The following is a 13,996-nucleotide window of genomic DNA, read 5'->3' on the forward strand; positions in this document are numbered from 1 at the left end:
AGATGCTATATAAGCTGCAGGTAAGTTATCACAATATATATTTTGTGGAGATGCTATATAAGCTGCAGGTAATTTATCACAAATGATATATATTTTGTGGAGATGCTAAATAAGCTGCAGGTAAGTTATCACAATATATATTTTGTGGAGATGTTATATAAGCTGCAGGTAATTTATCACAAATAATATATTTTGTGGAGATGTTATATAAGCTGCAGGTAAGTTATCACAAATAATATATATTTTGTGAAGATGCTATATGAGCTGCAGGTAAGTTATCACAAATAATATATATTTTGTGAAGATTCTATATAAGCTGCAGGTAAGTTATCACAAATAATATATATTTTATGGTGTGGAGCTGCAGATAATTCATCATTTGTATCAATTTATCAACCGTATATTTATGACTCGGAGATGCTAGTTGGTTATATAAATTATTGGAAATTATAAACAAATTAGGTACCTGAAATACAGCCGATATGTGAACATATTATTCAAGGCACAGAAAGTGATTAGGATGAAGTTTGCGCACCGGCACAAACAATTTTATCACTACACCACTGAGCTCTATAGTAATATATGTTTAATAAACTCACATCTGCTATTATCATGTTGCCAAGCGACAAATATTGCGCGGTAAATTCACTATTATTATAAATATATTTGCGTGTTATATGTTCAACATTTTGAAACTTGTTTGTATGTATGTACTGTCAATGTATTCCTGAAAAAACCACACCCACCCTTCTGTTCACCACGTACAGTAAATTTATCTTCCTGTTTATGTAGGCAGTACTCTAAAACTATTCTTACTGACTACAAGCTTCATTAATTACTGGATATTTGGGAATATACTGATTAAAATAAAATGTTGAGAAGATAGATTTAGTATTAATTAACAACTAAAATATAAAATTTGTGATTACACTTTGGCGTAGGAACAAATTTTAACCTGGGGGAAAGAGCTAAAAATTTAAGACGCATGAACGAACATTTTCTTTTTTCAGGGGAAGCCTTCCGGATCTCACTAGGTGAGGGGGTCCTGATCTCACCAGGTGAGGGGGTCCTGATCTCACCAGGCGAGGGGTCCGGATCTCACCAGGTGAGGGGGTCTCGAAAGCATGTTTAAAACTCTAGAAGTAGTTTCCTACTATTCGTTACATTCTTGAAGGACACATTTTGCAAATTCAAAATATTACAAATTTTCTGATGGGTTACTAGTCATGTTGTTAATTTTAAAGCTGATATTAGAACTGCGTAAACCGGTTTAGAAAAAATGTACGGTTGTGAAATGTTCATAATTCTGTTATAAATGTTTTCATTCATCGGGTTGTAACATTTGAGACGATATATAGTAATTTTTAATAGTTCCAGTTCCAATCAGAGTTAAGTTACGTATAGTCCTCTAATATTCTACACTAAACATATGGGTGACAAATTAGCACCTTTATATACCCGTACTACATTTAATTGTTTCTTACATTTAAAAAATCCCTTAAAACCGAAAGGAGGTTTATGCGAGAAGCTGTCGTCGCCTCTCCTCCCCCCACTCTGTCCCGGCAACAAATTATTGACTTTAAAAGTTTAAAGTTTGTTTGTTTTGAATTTCGCGCAAAGCTACACGAAGGCTATCTGCGCTAGCCATCCCTAATTTAGCAGTGTAAGACTAGAAGAGAGGCAGCTAGTCATCACCACCCACCGCCAACTCTTGGGTTACTCCTTTGCCAACAAATAATGGGATTGACCGTCACATTACAACGCCTCCACGGCTGAAAGAACAAGCATGTTTGGTGGGACGGGGATTCGAACCCACGATTCTCAGATTGAGAGTCAACTGCCCTAACCACCTGGCCATGAAAAGTTTAGAGACGGCTTGAATAGGTAATGAAGAAAACATGATTATAAATGCACAATATTTTGACAAGATTATGCCGTTATCAGGTACAACTTTATATTATGCCATCATCAGGTACAACTTTAGATTATGCCATCATTAGGTACGACTTTAGATTATGCCATCATCAGGTACAACTTTAGATTATACCATCATCAGCTACAACTTTAGATTATGCCATTATCGGGTACAACTTTAGATTATGCCATCATCAGCTACAACTTTAGATTATGCCATTATCAGGTGCAACTTTAGATTATGCCATTATCAGGTATGACTTTAGATTATGTCATCATTAGGTACATGAATAGATATATAGTATGGAACAAAGAGGTCACATGACCGGAGAATGATTAACAGTTTAGTAAAGGTATTTTGGTAACCCGGGGTGCTGGTTTAGAGTAGGCCTATTTTGTTCAATTAAGACAGCTTCCATTATTTTGCGTTTGTCGATGTTTTGTTCTTTATTTAAAATTACAATTTTTTGTATAGATATAGAACATGAATAGAAAGTTCCACACACGTGTAACAAAAATACATTTATTGTTTAAGATTTTGGACGACCGTTCTTTTTTTCCGAATATGTTTTGTCAATAAATTCCGTTTTTCATTTCGTTCTGAAGTTTTCGATTCTACGATGAACCCGATATTAAACGTGCGCACGTGAAAAAGAAGCTTAGCCACTAACTTTACCTCATTGCTTTATTGTCGGTTGGCTACAGACCAGTTTACTCTACCTGGCCAATAGGAGTATGAGGTGGCGTATCTTAACATAAGTATAAAGTTCTTGTATCACTGATTCTACATCTCACATATTAGCCCCGCCGTCCTCGCACATCTGTATAGATATCAGTACGTATTAACATTATTTCTTATCTTTTAAAGTTCTCAGTTCGATCATTTGATATTTTAAAATTCGCTCATAGTTAAAATAATTGAAATTGTACTGTGTTGATTTCTTTAACAAAAAGGGTAAAGGAATTCGACTGGAGTCTATACAACCCTAGGTGTAATAATTTAGTGTTATTATTTATGTTTATAATTAGAAAATACAAAATCATTTTAATACTTTCTACAGATAAAACTTGTACTTAAACAATCGATTAATATTAAAATTTTATCAATGTTAAAGCTTGCATAGTTAAAAGTATATCTCAAAATGACAACTAATAAGACAGCTAAGCCATTTTCAAGCGTCCAGTGCATCTCAGTTTACTTGTGCAAATACTGCATGATGTTATATCTAGGGACATTTAAACATCAAACAGAACTACAACAGGTCTGTCTGATGTTTAAATGTAATATCAAACAACAAAGATATTGTTCGATGTTACATTTAAACATCAGACCCCGCTACGACTGTTGTTCGATGTTACATTTAAACATCAGACCCCGCTACGACTGTTGTTCGATGTTACATTTAAACATCAGACCCCGCTACGACTGTTGTTCGATGTTACATTTAAACATCAGACCCCGCTACGACTGTTGTTCGATGTTACATTTAAACATTAGACCCCGCTACGATTGTTGTTCGATGTTACATTTAAACATTAGACCCCGCTACGATTGTTGTTCGATGTTACATTTAAATATTAGACACCGCTACGACTGGTGTTCGATGCTACATTTAAACATCAGACACCGCTACGACTGATGTTCGATGCTACATTTAAACATTAGACAACGACGCTACGACTGTTGTTCGATGCTACATTTAAACATTAGACAACGACGCTACGACTGTTGTTCGATGTTACATTTAAACATTAGACAACGACGCTACGACTGTTGTTCGATGTTACATTTAAACATCAGACACCACTGCGACCGTTGTTGGATGTTACATTTAAACATCAGACACCGCTACGACCGTTGTTGGATGTTACATTTAAACATTAGACACCACTGCGACTGTTGTTTGATGTTACATTTAAACATCAGACACCATTACACCACTACGACTGTTGTTCGATGCTATATTTAAACATCAGAAACCGCTACGACTGTTGTTTGATGCTACATTTAAACATAAGACACCACTACGACTGTTGTTCGATGCTATATTTAAACATCAGAAACCGCTACGACTGTTGTTTGATGCTACATTTAAACATACAGTATTACAAATTAGAAATTGTTCTTATTCTCAACTTTATAAAATCAATTTTCTTTGATATTGTTCTTTGAATCGGTGGTAAGTCATGTTAAAGGTTTGGGATTTTAAAAACCTAAAACAGTTGTTTTTCAAGTTATTGACTTTAAAAGGATCAACATGAAAACTCGACGTGGAGTTCTTGTATGTGGTGTTCTGCTAGCGTTGCTTCTCCAGTCTTGGTCTGCTCCAGTATCTGATGAAGACAATGAGGTTAAGAGTGACGAGAAAAAAGGCCAATCTTCAGAGCAACAGAGTATAGATGATGAAGAAACTGTGGAAGAGAAAGAAATTGAAGTGATGGAAGCCGGAATCTTGGATTCCATTCAAAAGTTCTTTGATTCTGATGATCCTGATTCGGGCATTAGTAAAATATCAGATTACGTAAAAAATTTTGGAGGTAAGTTTAAACCTGGTATAGCATTCTTTTCTCTGTCATTGTAAAACAATCTTAAAGCCCACCGAATTCAATATTATTTCAGTGAAGTCCTCTGTATGAAAATTAATTGTACATTAATGAATTACTTCGACAGATTTTAACAGTTTCAACTAATATGTTGATTTTAGTAAGTAATGCAGTACTTCAATGATAATCCAATGTCATTATAGACCGAGCTAATGTGCCAAGCTAAATACACCACCTTCTCAAAGAAACCACTTAAGATATAGCAGCTCAGAAGTAATATTACCATTTGTAAATAATATTGTGCTATAGTTACTGAATGATTTTTTAATTTTAATTGTTCGATGTGTATAGGAAGTATGGTATTCAAACATAGCATAATAATCATCATTAAAGAGGATATTTAAATGCGACTTCCATAATTTTAACATATCATGTATTTAACGTTATATTTACATACTCATATAATATGTAAGGGAAAAGATTCAAGTAAAATGCCACAATTAGTGAAACTTTTCTGAGAACTCTTATCTTACAATTATGCCGAATCAGATAATTCACTTACCTATGTCGAAACTGAAACCGCAACTAGCCAAAAATAACATATGTGTGTATATCTATATATCTTGATTTGGATGTGGTCGTGTCGTAGCGTGCGCGTTGAGAGAGTCGGGTTCTTTTCAGACCTTTTCCTTCCTCCTTAACTGTTTTTTATGTAAACTGTCAAATGATATATTTAATATTTATGAAGTTAGCGTACATGAAATGTACACTCACTCTATCTTCCCTCTTTTCAGTGCCATGTCGGCGAATATTACACTATAGCATTTAGTGCTAATTTGTCACTTCTCTTTATTTGGTCGTTTTAAAACTCGTAAACAGTTTAATGAACAAATGGTAATTTTTTTAACTCGATTATTTACCAAACGCGTATTGGTCATATAAAAACCTTTTCGAATACTTGTGATAATTCAATCAAAGCGAAATATTACTGTCTAGTGTAGGTGGACTTTCTTATTGTACACTAGCGAAAGTACCTGGTTTCGCTCGGATTATTACGTTGATAGTGTATATATTCTGATCCCATTTTAGCATAAAAGTATAATCTATATACATTTTTGCTAAGCAACATGGTAAAAAAAGCCATTGTTGGAACGCATTGTTACCAAAATGCACTGGCTTTTCTATATATTAGAAGCTGTAATATATAGAACCACTTTTTTCTATGTGGTTTTTCACTAGCTTGCCTCATTAAAAAATGCACATGCGTGCACGCACGTGGATAAGATAAATAATACCCAGGTGCACACCCTCAGGGTCTGCTTAGTATGGGTGCCGAATTTTAGGTTTCTAGGTTGATATATTCTAGATGACTATGTTAGTGTGTATATTCTGAACCCATTTTAGCATAAAAGTATAACCTGTATACTTTTGTAGCTAAGCAATATGACATACAAGCCATTGTTGGAACGCATTGTTACCAAGACACACTGGCTTTTCTATATATTAGAAGTTGTTATATAAGGAACCACTTCCTTTTAAAGTGATTTTTCGCCGCATTAAAAAGATGCACACGCACGTGGATTAGATAAGTAATAGTACCCAGGTGAACACCCTCAGGGTCCATTTAGTGAGGGTGCAAAATTTCAGGTTTCTATGTTCTTTCCTCTTGGAGCTATAGCTGTTGCACACAGAGATAAACAGACACGCCATTTTATTAATTTAGATATTGAGTAGTAGTATCATCATCGGGTATGATACAGCGACCTATTTAACTTAATAAATTATTATTATACATATTTTTATCAAAATACTTAAAGGACCAATGTAAAAGCCTGTCGTGGATTGGTTGTATATCTGTATAACTGTGCATGAAATGAGAATTTGTTGATCTGGGAACCCTATTAGTAATTACTGAATTTAATATTCTTTGTAATTTATTTATTTGTTGTTGCTACATTTATCCATGCTGGAATTACATGTTCTATAACTGGTGAAAAGAATAATAAACTTAATTTAGATGATTATTTTAAATTTTCGCGCAAAACTACGCAAGGGCTGTCTGCGCATAGCTGTTTCTAATTTTGAATTGATAGACTAGAAGGAAGACAGCTAGTAAACAGCGTCCATCTCGTTTTGGGCTACTCTTTCTTGGGCGTCAATGTTATATTTAACACTCCTAGGCCCCAAAATGCGGAACGAATTTCTGCAACAACGGGATACGAACTATAAACCTCAGATTCACAGTCTAGACAGTATAACCATCCGGTCACACCCAACCCTTAATTTAGTTTGAATTGAGAAAGAGAAGCTCTAAGAATAATTAATACTTATATAATCTTTCAATATAGTGAAGCGTTACTTCAACTACTTTCTCTCTAAAACTAACTCAGTTTTAGCATTTTCACGAAAGATTAAGATGAAATAATTCTGAGAAGTATTATTAATGAAATGTCTGATAATAGGTGAAACATAAGTTATGCCACAATTGATACCTCACTGATCCTGTGTGTGTACATAACATTGAGTTGATCACCTCTAAAGAAATAAAAACATGTGGTTACTCTGCATGGAGAACAACTAAATAAATATTTTATCATTGTATAATTAACGAAAGTACGATCATGTTGCTCTGATTTCCTTATTCTTATTGTCAACGTTGTTGTACCTTATAAAATTAAATCTTATTCCCTCCCTCCGCCAGTGGCTCAGCTTTAAGTTTGATGGCGTATAACGCTAAAAACCGGGTTTCGATACCCGGGGTGGGCACAGCACAAATAGCCCATTGTCTAGTTTTGTGCTTAACAATAAACAAACATTTAAGACTTGTAATGAAACATGAGAAGTATTTACCTCAAGAAACATTTAAAAACTTCTGATGTTTCCACAGAAGCTCTAAAGGATGTAGTCAATCGCACTCTCAGCGGGATTAACGGGTTTATTAATGGATTGTCTACCAATGAGGGTTCGGATGATGAGAAAAAGGTAAGACTAAATAAAGTGATTAACTTTACCTACAATGGAAGGTAAGAGTAAATTAATTGATTAACTTTATCTACAAGGGAAGGTAAGAGTAAATTAATTGATTAACTTTATCTACAAGGGAAGGTAAGAGTAAATTAATTGATTAACTTTATCTACAAGGGAAGGTAAGAGTAAATTAATTGATTAACTTTATCTACAAGGGAAGGTAAGAGTAAATTAATTGATTAACTTTATCTACAAGGGAAGGTAAGAGTAAATAAAGTGATTAACTTTATCTACAAGGGAAGGTAAGAGTAAATAAAGTGATTAACTTTATCTACAAGGGAAGGTAAGAGTAAATAAATTGATTAACTTTATCTACAAGGGAATATGTGATTTTGAGCATCATTCTACCATTTTTCTTTATATATTTGAAATAAAGTGATATAGACATTATTCTTGATACTAAAAAAATCTGCAAGTTTAATATTATTTTACTGTAATGGCTGGAGACGGCTTGAATGGGTAATGAAGAAAAACTTTAATATAAGTTTAACATAACAGCAAATGTACAACGTTTCGACAAGGTTTTGTCATCATCCTCGTTCCTCGTTATCGAATTATTTTACTGAGTTAATTAAGTCTTAGAATGTGGTTGTTTAAAGTTATTTCCTATCCGTGTAATTAAGAATGCGTCTGGTGTCATTGTTTGTTACATAAATTTATATACAAATTTAGTATTGTGTTACCGACTTATAATTCTTATTTATCCTTATTACTGTAGACAAACATTTATTCGATATTATTCTATTTACTGGCGGAAAACCTGAAAACGGTAAATCAGTAAAACAAAAATAAATAAATGTATGAGGCTAGAAATGATCAACACAATAAACAGCTGGGATTGAAATTTTTAGTACCTAATTGTTAGTGTTTACAATCTGTTTATAAACCATGTTTACATATATAATTTTTACCATTCAACACTTTAACCAACCCGGTCATTCCATTAACGATGTTACTCTCATCTGCATTGAAACAGGATTCGAAACTAAAGCTGATAGAGAAATAAAAGAAGCTTATTGGATCGCTAATCTAAACACTGTTCAACCTTTCGGAATTAATCTAGAGCCTGGAATCAGTGATTTCCGTTCATTGGTTTCGTCTCTGTCAGAAAAATAATTTTTATTCTTTGATTATTTTTACATGTAATGTGAACGCTGAATTTCCTAAAACTTACTATTTATTTAAGATAATTTTCCATACCTGTTTTTATAATTTAATTAGCATCACATATCATTTTCAATCAGTCTCCAGGTGTCACCTTTATTTTACTTAAACACGTAAGTATAGTTTTAAATATACACATATTTAGCCATTTCTGTAAAGTAAAACATCCCTAACATCTTTTCACATACACTATCTCTATAGGCTTCACTGTACCGGTAATGAGATGCTTACAACAGTACATAGAGAAATATACTAGATATTTCGTGAAAACCGCATGACCTTCATGACGTCACTAAACTCCCTTTATATATATATCACTCATTCGATTACACCACCATTCCTAGTCTGCCCCTGAACAAGAATGGTTATAGGGTTTTTATTCATTTCTATTAAGACTTCGTGAACCTACGTGTTTTTCTGACATCATGAATAATTTTTACCACTGTTGAGCTATGGAACTTGGCCAGAAGTATATGAAATCAGCTCAAGTTATGCAGGATTTTGTATTGTAGCGTGACCATTTTACTATTCTTTTACTTTTGAGATCTTGGGTATATTCTGTCCACACAGTCTTAACTTAGTTGATTCCTACTGTAATCTAGCTAACGTGATGGTCTATGTCTACACAGCTTAACTTAGTTGATTCCTACTGTAATCTAGCTAACGTGATGGTCTATGTCTACACAGCTTAACTTAGTTGATTCCTACTGTAATCTAGCTAACATGATGGTCTGTGTCTACACAGTCTTAACTTAGTTGATTCCTACTGTAATCTAGCTAACGTGATGGTCTATGTCTACTCAGTCTTAACTTAGTTGATTCCTAATGTAATCTAGCTAACGTGATGGTCTATGTCTACACAGCTTAACTTAGTTGATTCCTACTGTAATCTAGCTAACCTGATGATCTTGTTTCATCTCTAAAATCCTCCTATATTACATTTCTATTAAATATTGTGATTATAATGCAGTTTTCATTCTTTATTTTTTACTTATTTTGCTCATTACTTTAGTTTAACTTGCTAAACTTATCTTACTATTTTTAAAGGAGACAGAGAATGGAGGTGAAATTGAAGGTTCAAAATGAAGACGTGCATCTCGATTAGCGGTGGTGTCATTGAAGACAGAAAAATGTGACTAGATAATTTTGTGAACAGTTTTTATAAAGTAAAAATGTGAAAAACAGTAAGATGGTTCGAATAGATTGGAGTTTTGGTTCAAGGTTCAAATCATTATACCATCATTATTTGTTGTACTTCTTTTGTAATAACCTTTATAAACATGACCAACTTGTTCTGTGTTTACGTTAATGGTTCTCAACCTTTTTAAATCTCTGCTGTCGTCGAATTGTTGTTATGGAACCTTTCACAGTGTTCATTAAAAACAAAGAAACAAACAGTATTCCAATACTATATCTATAGTTCCAGACAGAGTAAGTATGTTAAATGCAGCTATATACCCACACACATACAAGCAAAACATGAAAACTTTCTTGAGCAAATTACTCGGGTACACACGCACACCCAACGATAAGTGTGATCTCTCAAATAATAAGCTTACATGACTCGACTAATTTAAATCAATGCAGTGAACTGTTATGCTGTGTCATTATGAAACCCACTTTATTAACAAATAAATATGATGTAGTCGGATTGCAATTATGTGACTAGTATGTATTTACACATTATAATATGTGGAACCCAAATATCTCTCGGAACCCCAGGTGAGAAGCATTGGTTTAGATCGCTACTATGTCTATTGCATCCCAACCAGCCTTATAAACCATGATATTAGGCAAAAGGCCTTGTCGGCACTGCATTTCGCAGATGCAGTGTGGTTGAAAAATTATTTCATATTATTTTTATTTTCACTCACATGTTCTTCCAATTACATCAGTTTAAATTATTTCATCGTCATTAAACTTCGATTAAACTTTTGACAATTTCTAACTGTTTATATTTCAGTATTAGTCAAATGTACGAAAGTTCGTTGTTTTATACAAGTGTTAGTTTCTTAATAAAACAACAACAAAAAATAAGCTATTTTTAACCAGTTTTATTTATGTTGAACAAATAAATATAGAGAATTATGCAAAGCCACTTTGAACTACAGACAGTAATGTAGAGCCATCTATACCTGCAAACAGTTATCTAATCAAAAACACCTTAAGTGCGAAAAAAGGTGTGGCCAAAGAAAGATTGAGAGTGCGACTTAAAAGGATGAAACCAAAACTGGTGGCCAAACTGGTAACTACACTTATAGCATTGATAAGAATTTTACACCAAATATTCATTCATTAGTTAGCCAGGCCGCGTTTTTTGTTCAACTTGAGGCATGATGGTGGGTAAAACAAAATACGTGACCTGGCTAACTAATGAATGAATATTTGCTGTAAAATTCTCATCAATGCTATGTGAATTTTTGCTGTAAAATTCTTATCAATGCTATAAGTGTAGCTACCACTTTGGCCGCCAATTTTGATTTCATCCTTTTAAGTCGTACACTCAATCCTTTCTTTGCCACACCTAAGGTGTTTTTTATTAGATATCACGACTTTTTGTCAATACACACTAACAAACCACAGCAAGTAAGAAAGTTATACGCGATAGTTACCAACATTACCTTTAGGATCACAACCTATTATTCGGAACACATATTTACTTTGCAGAACCAACCAGATTCTTTAAAATATATGGTAGTATTTTTTCTTCTCTAAAACAATGTCAAAAGCTTTCTTTATGGTAACGCCATGGAATTTAGATTAACAGTTACTTGTCATGCAAGCGGTACAGCCGTATCAAGCGTCTATATTTATGTTAATTGCTTAAATTAATATCGCGTGACGCTAAAAAAGCCTTAATTAGAACAGTTTCAGTAAATTTAGTAAATTTTGTAGTTGGCAATGAGTAATCAGTGATAACCGTCCACCCGTATGATGCTTTTGACAATTTGAGCGAGAAACTGCTAATCTAGTTTGTTTGTCCTAATTAATACTTATGTATCAGTACGTCCTTTCACCTTATAATTTTACTGCTCTAAATCAACCGTCTTTAATCCGAATGACAAAAACTAAAACCGGTCCATTTTTACTCTTAGATGAAGCTGTATTAAAAATTGTTAGACCGATAGCTCGCGTACGCAAAAATTCTCGTTAAATTTGAGCGATTTTTGTTGAATAACTTTGAGAATGTCTCTTACATTTACACCAAATGAGACTCCTAATTGTAGGTTGAAAAGATCTGTCAGTGTACCAAATTTGAAAAAAATCCATAAGAGTTAAGTATGTTTTCTATCAAATAAAGTCTCCGTACTTTTGGCGTGAAGAAAAATAGGAAGATATTCAATTAAAATTTTCGGTTTTATATCTCGGGTATTTCTTAACAAATTGCCTTGAAAGCTGGTATGTGAAATAACAGTCCAGTAGAGCACATTAACTGAAAATATGCGATAGTTTGGATTACCACAGTCCGAAGTTCGCTAAACTATTACTCCTGTTAATAACACGCAGTATGTTCTACAGCAGGTTATTTTGACAGCATGACACACTACCTTGTGCCTTGACGCAGAGCCACCTACAATATGGAACTTTTGTAGTGTTACCGGAATCGCAAATTGCAGACTTCCATTTTCACTGAAGGTCGCGGGTTCGAATACCCGTCACACCGAACATGCAAAGTTGAGAGGTGGAGACTTTTACAACATGTGTTTTCAAGATTTTTAGTGTTATATCACTAAATTGGGTAATGACGCACCTTTTTTTCTTTTTAATCTTTAGAAACTGGTCTTAGATTAATATAAAATATTTTTGGGTTGCGTCTTTCATAAGAAAATACCTAAGATTTATTACCAGCACAGGGGATGAAGACTTTTGCAAGACACTGTATATAATGACAAGATATGTTTCCTACATCCATATAGAGTTTGTAGAATGTTTAAAAACACAAACTAGAAAAAGGAGCGTCAGAGGGAAAAAGCAAATTTTATAGTTAATGATGGTGTTTATGTTGAATGCTCAATATTCATGTTGATTTATTAGAAATATTTATTTTATTTTGTATTTTTAACAACTTCGGTGATGTAACAGTAAAATACGAAGATGTGGAATATATTATGCAAAAGTAAAATTAAGATGCCTTGGGAAATAACGATTTAAGATTTTGCGCAACTTTTATATTTCTGTTTATTCATCAGTAAGAGCACACCTGAATTCATGTTAACATTTACCATAATATGGTGTAATCTACAATAGACCTCCAGTGACATAGCGGTATGTCTGCGGACTTACAACGCTAGCACCCGGGTTTCGATATCCGTGGTGGCCAAAGCAAGGTTGCCTATTGTGTAGCTTGGAGCTTAACTTCATAACAAACAGAGATAATTTACAATAAACCAAGCAAAAAACATATTTATCGTATCACAATTTACAAAAAGAAAGTTTCTATTTATATTTTTTGTTTATTTATCTTTTCCCTTGAAGATGTTTAGATAAAACAAAAAGGTGGACAAGAAGATTTTAGCAATGATTTTACTAAAGTCGTACAATGAAGAAATTTCTTAAGATTACGAAATTGTTCTATGAGAGCAAAGGGATTAAGTAAGTCCAGACGAAAGTACAGGCTTCTTGATTTGGTTTTTACTATTACACACAATTAGGGGAATTTTAGCAAAAAGTAGAAAATGATAAATTTTACTCGGTAAGTACCCGGGTTAACTAACTTGCTATAACTCTTGAATTGTTTTTTTAAAAAAAATACATAACTTTAAATTCAGAAACATTTGTTATATTTTTAACTAGCATAAAATAAACATGCTACACTGCAGGATTCATGATTCATAGAGGCATCAATGTACCAGTTAATTATTTCTGTAGCTACCCAATGCACTAAACCTTTAATTGATTTTCTGTTACCATTTCCCGAACTTAATTTAGTTCAACTCTCTTTAAAAGCCAATACTTTTAATTTAGCTTCTCAGATTCTATTTTTCTTCTTCTGGTGTTTTTATTTGAATTCTTTTCACTCTTTTCGAATTATCCAATATTGTCTGATCCTCTGTTGACGTTTCCCGAATTTACTTCAATTGAACTATTTTAAATTCCCATGTTGATGTTAAAAAAAAAAAGATTATCTGTCAGAAAACATCCACATATTGTTCATTCAGTGAGTGAGAATGAGGTGAACAAATGAGACTTTTCTATAAACCTTTCGTTTGCTTTTTTATAACTTCTATTTGTGTATGTATGTGTTTTATTATGTAATTTTGGTTAATTCCCAAACTTCTTTATATATATATATCGCATTACCGTTATCGGTCCAAGTTGTCAATTTATTGTCATAACGGATAATAGT

General features: G+C 33.3%; 1 protein-coding gene across 5 annotated transcripts in view; it reads left to right on the forward strand.

The window, feature by feature from the left end:
* The window catches only part of LOC106471273, a 13,698-nt gene extending 3,654 nt beyond the window's left edge, over positions 1–10,044 (forward strand). For 2 of the 5 annotated variants that reach the window (XM_022399877.1, XM_022399878.1), the window contains exons 2-6: positions 1,011–1,105; positions 2,521–2,749; positions 4,166–4,452; positions 7,346–7,440; positions 9,697–10,044. In XM_022399877.1, the coding sequence (XP_022255585.1) occupies positions 4,173–4,452; positions 7,346–7,440; positions 9,697–9,735 (414 nt within the window). In that variant the 5' untranslated portion in view covers positions 1,011–1,105; positions 2,521–2,749; positions 4,166–4,172 and the 3' untranslated portion in view covers positions 9,736–10,044. Of the gene's footprint in view, positions 1–1,010; positions 1,106–2,520; positions 2,750–4,149; positions 4,453–7,345; positions 7,441–9,696 lie in introns of all 5 variants that reach the window. The other 3 variants (XM_022399880.1, XM_013931865.2, XM_022399881.1) reach the window with 3 other exon arrangements.
* Positions 10,045–13,996: the final 3,952 nt, after the last annotated feature.

This window comes from Limulus polyphemus, unplaced genomic scaffold (genome assembly GCF_000517525.1).
Source record: "Limulus polyphemus unplaced genomic scaffold, Limulus_polyphemus-2.1.2 Scaffold4509, whole genome shotgun sequence".
NCBI lineage: Eukaryota > Metazoa > Arthropoda > Merostomata > Xiphosura > Limulidae > Limulus > Limulus polyphemus.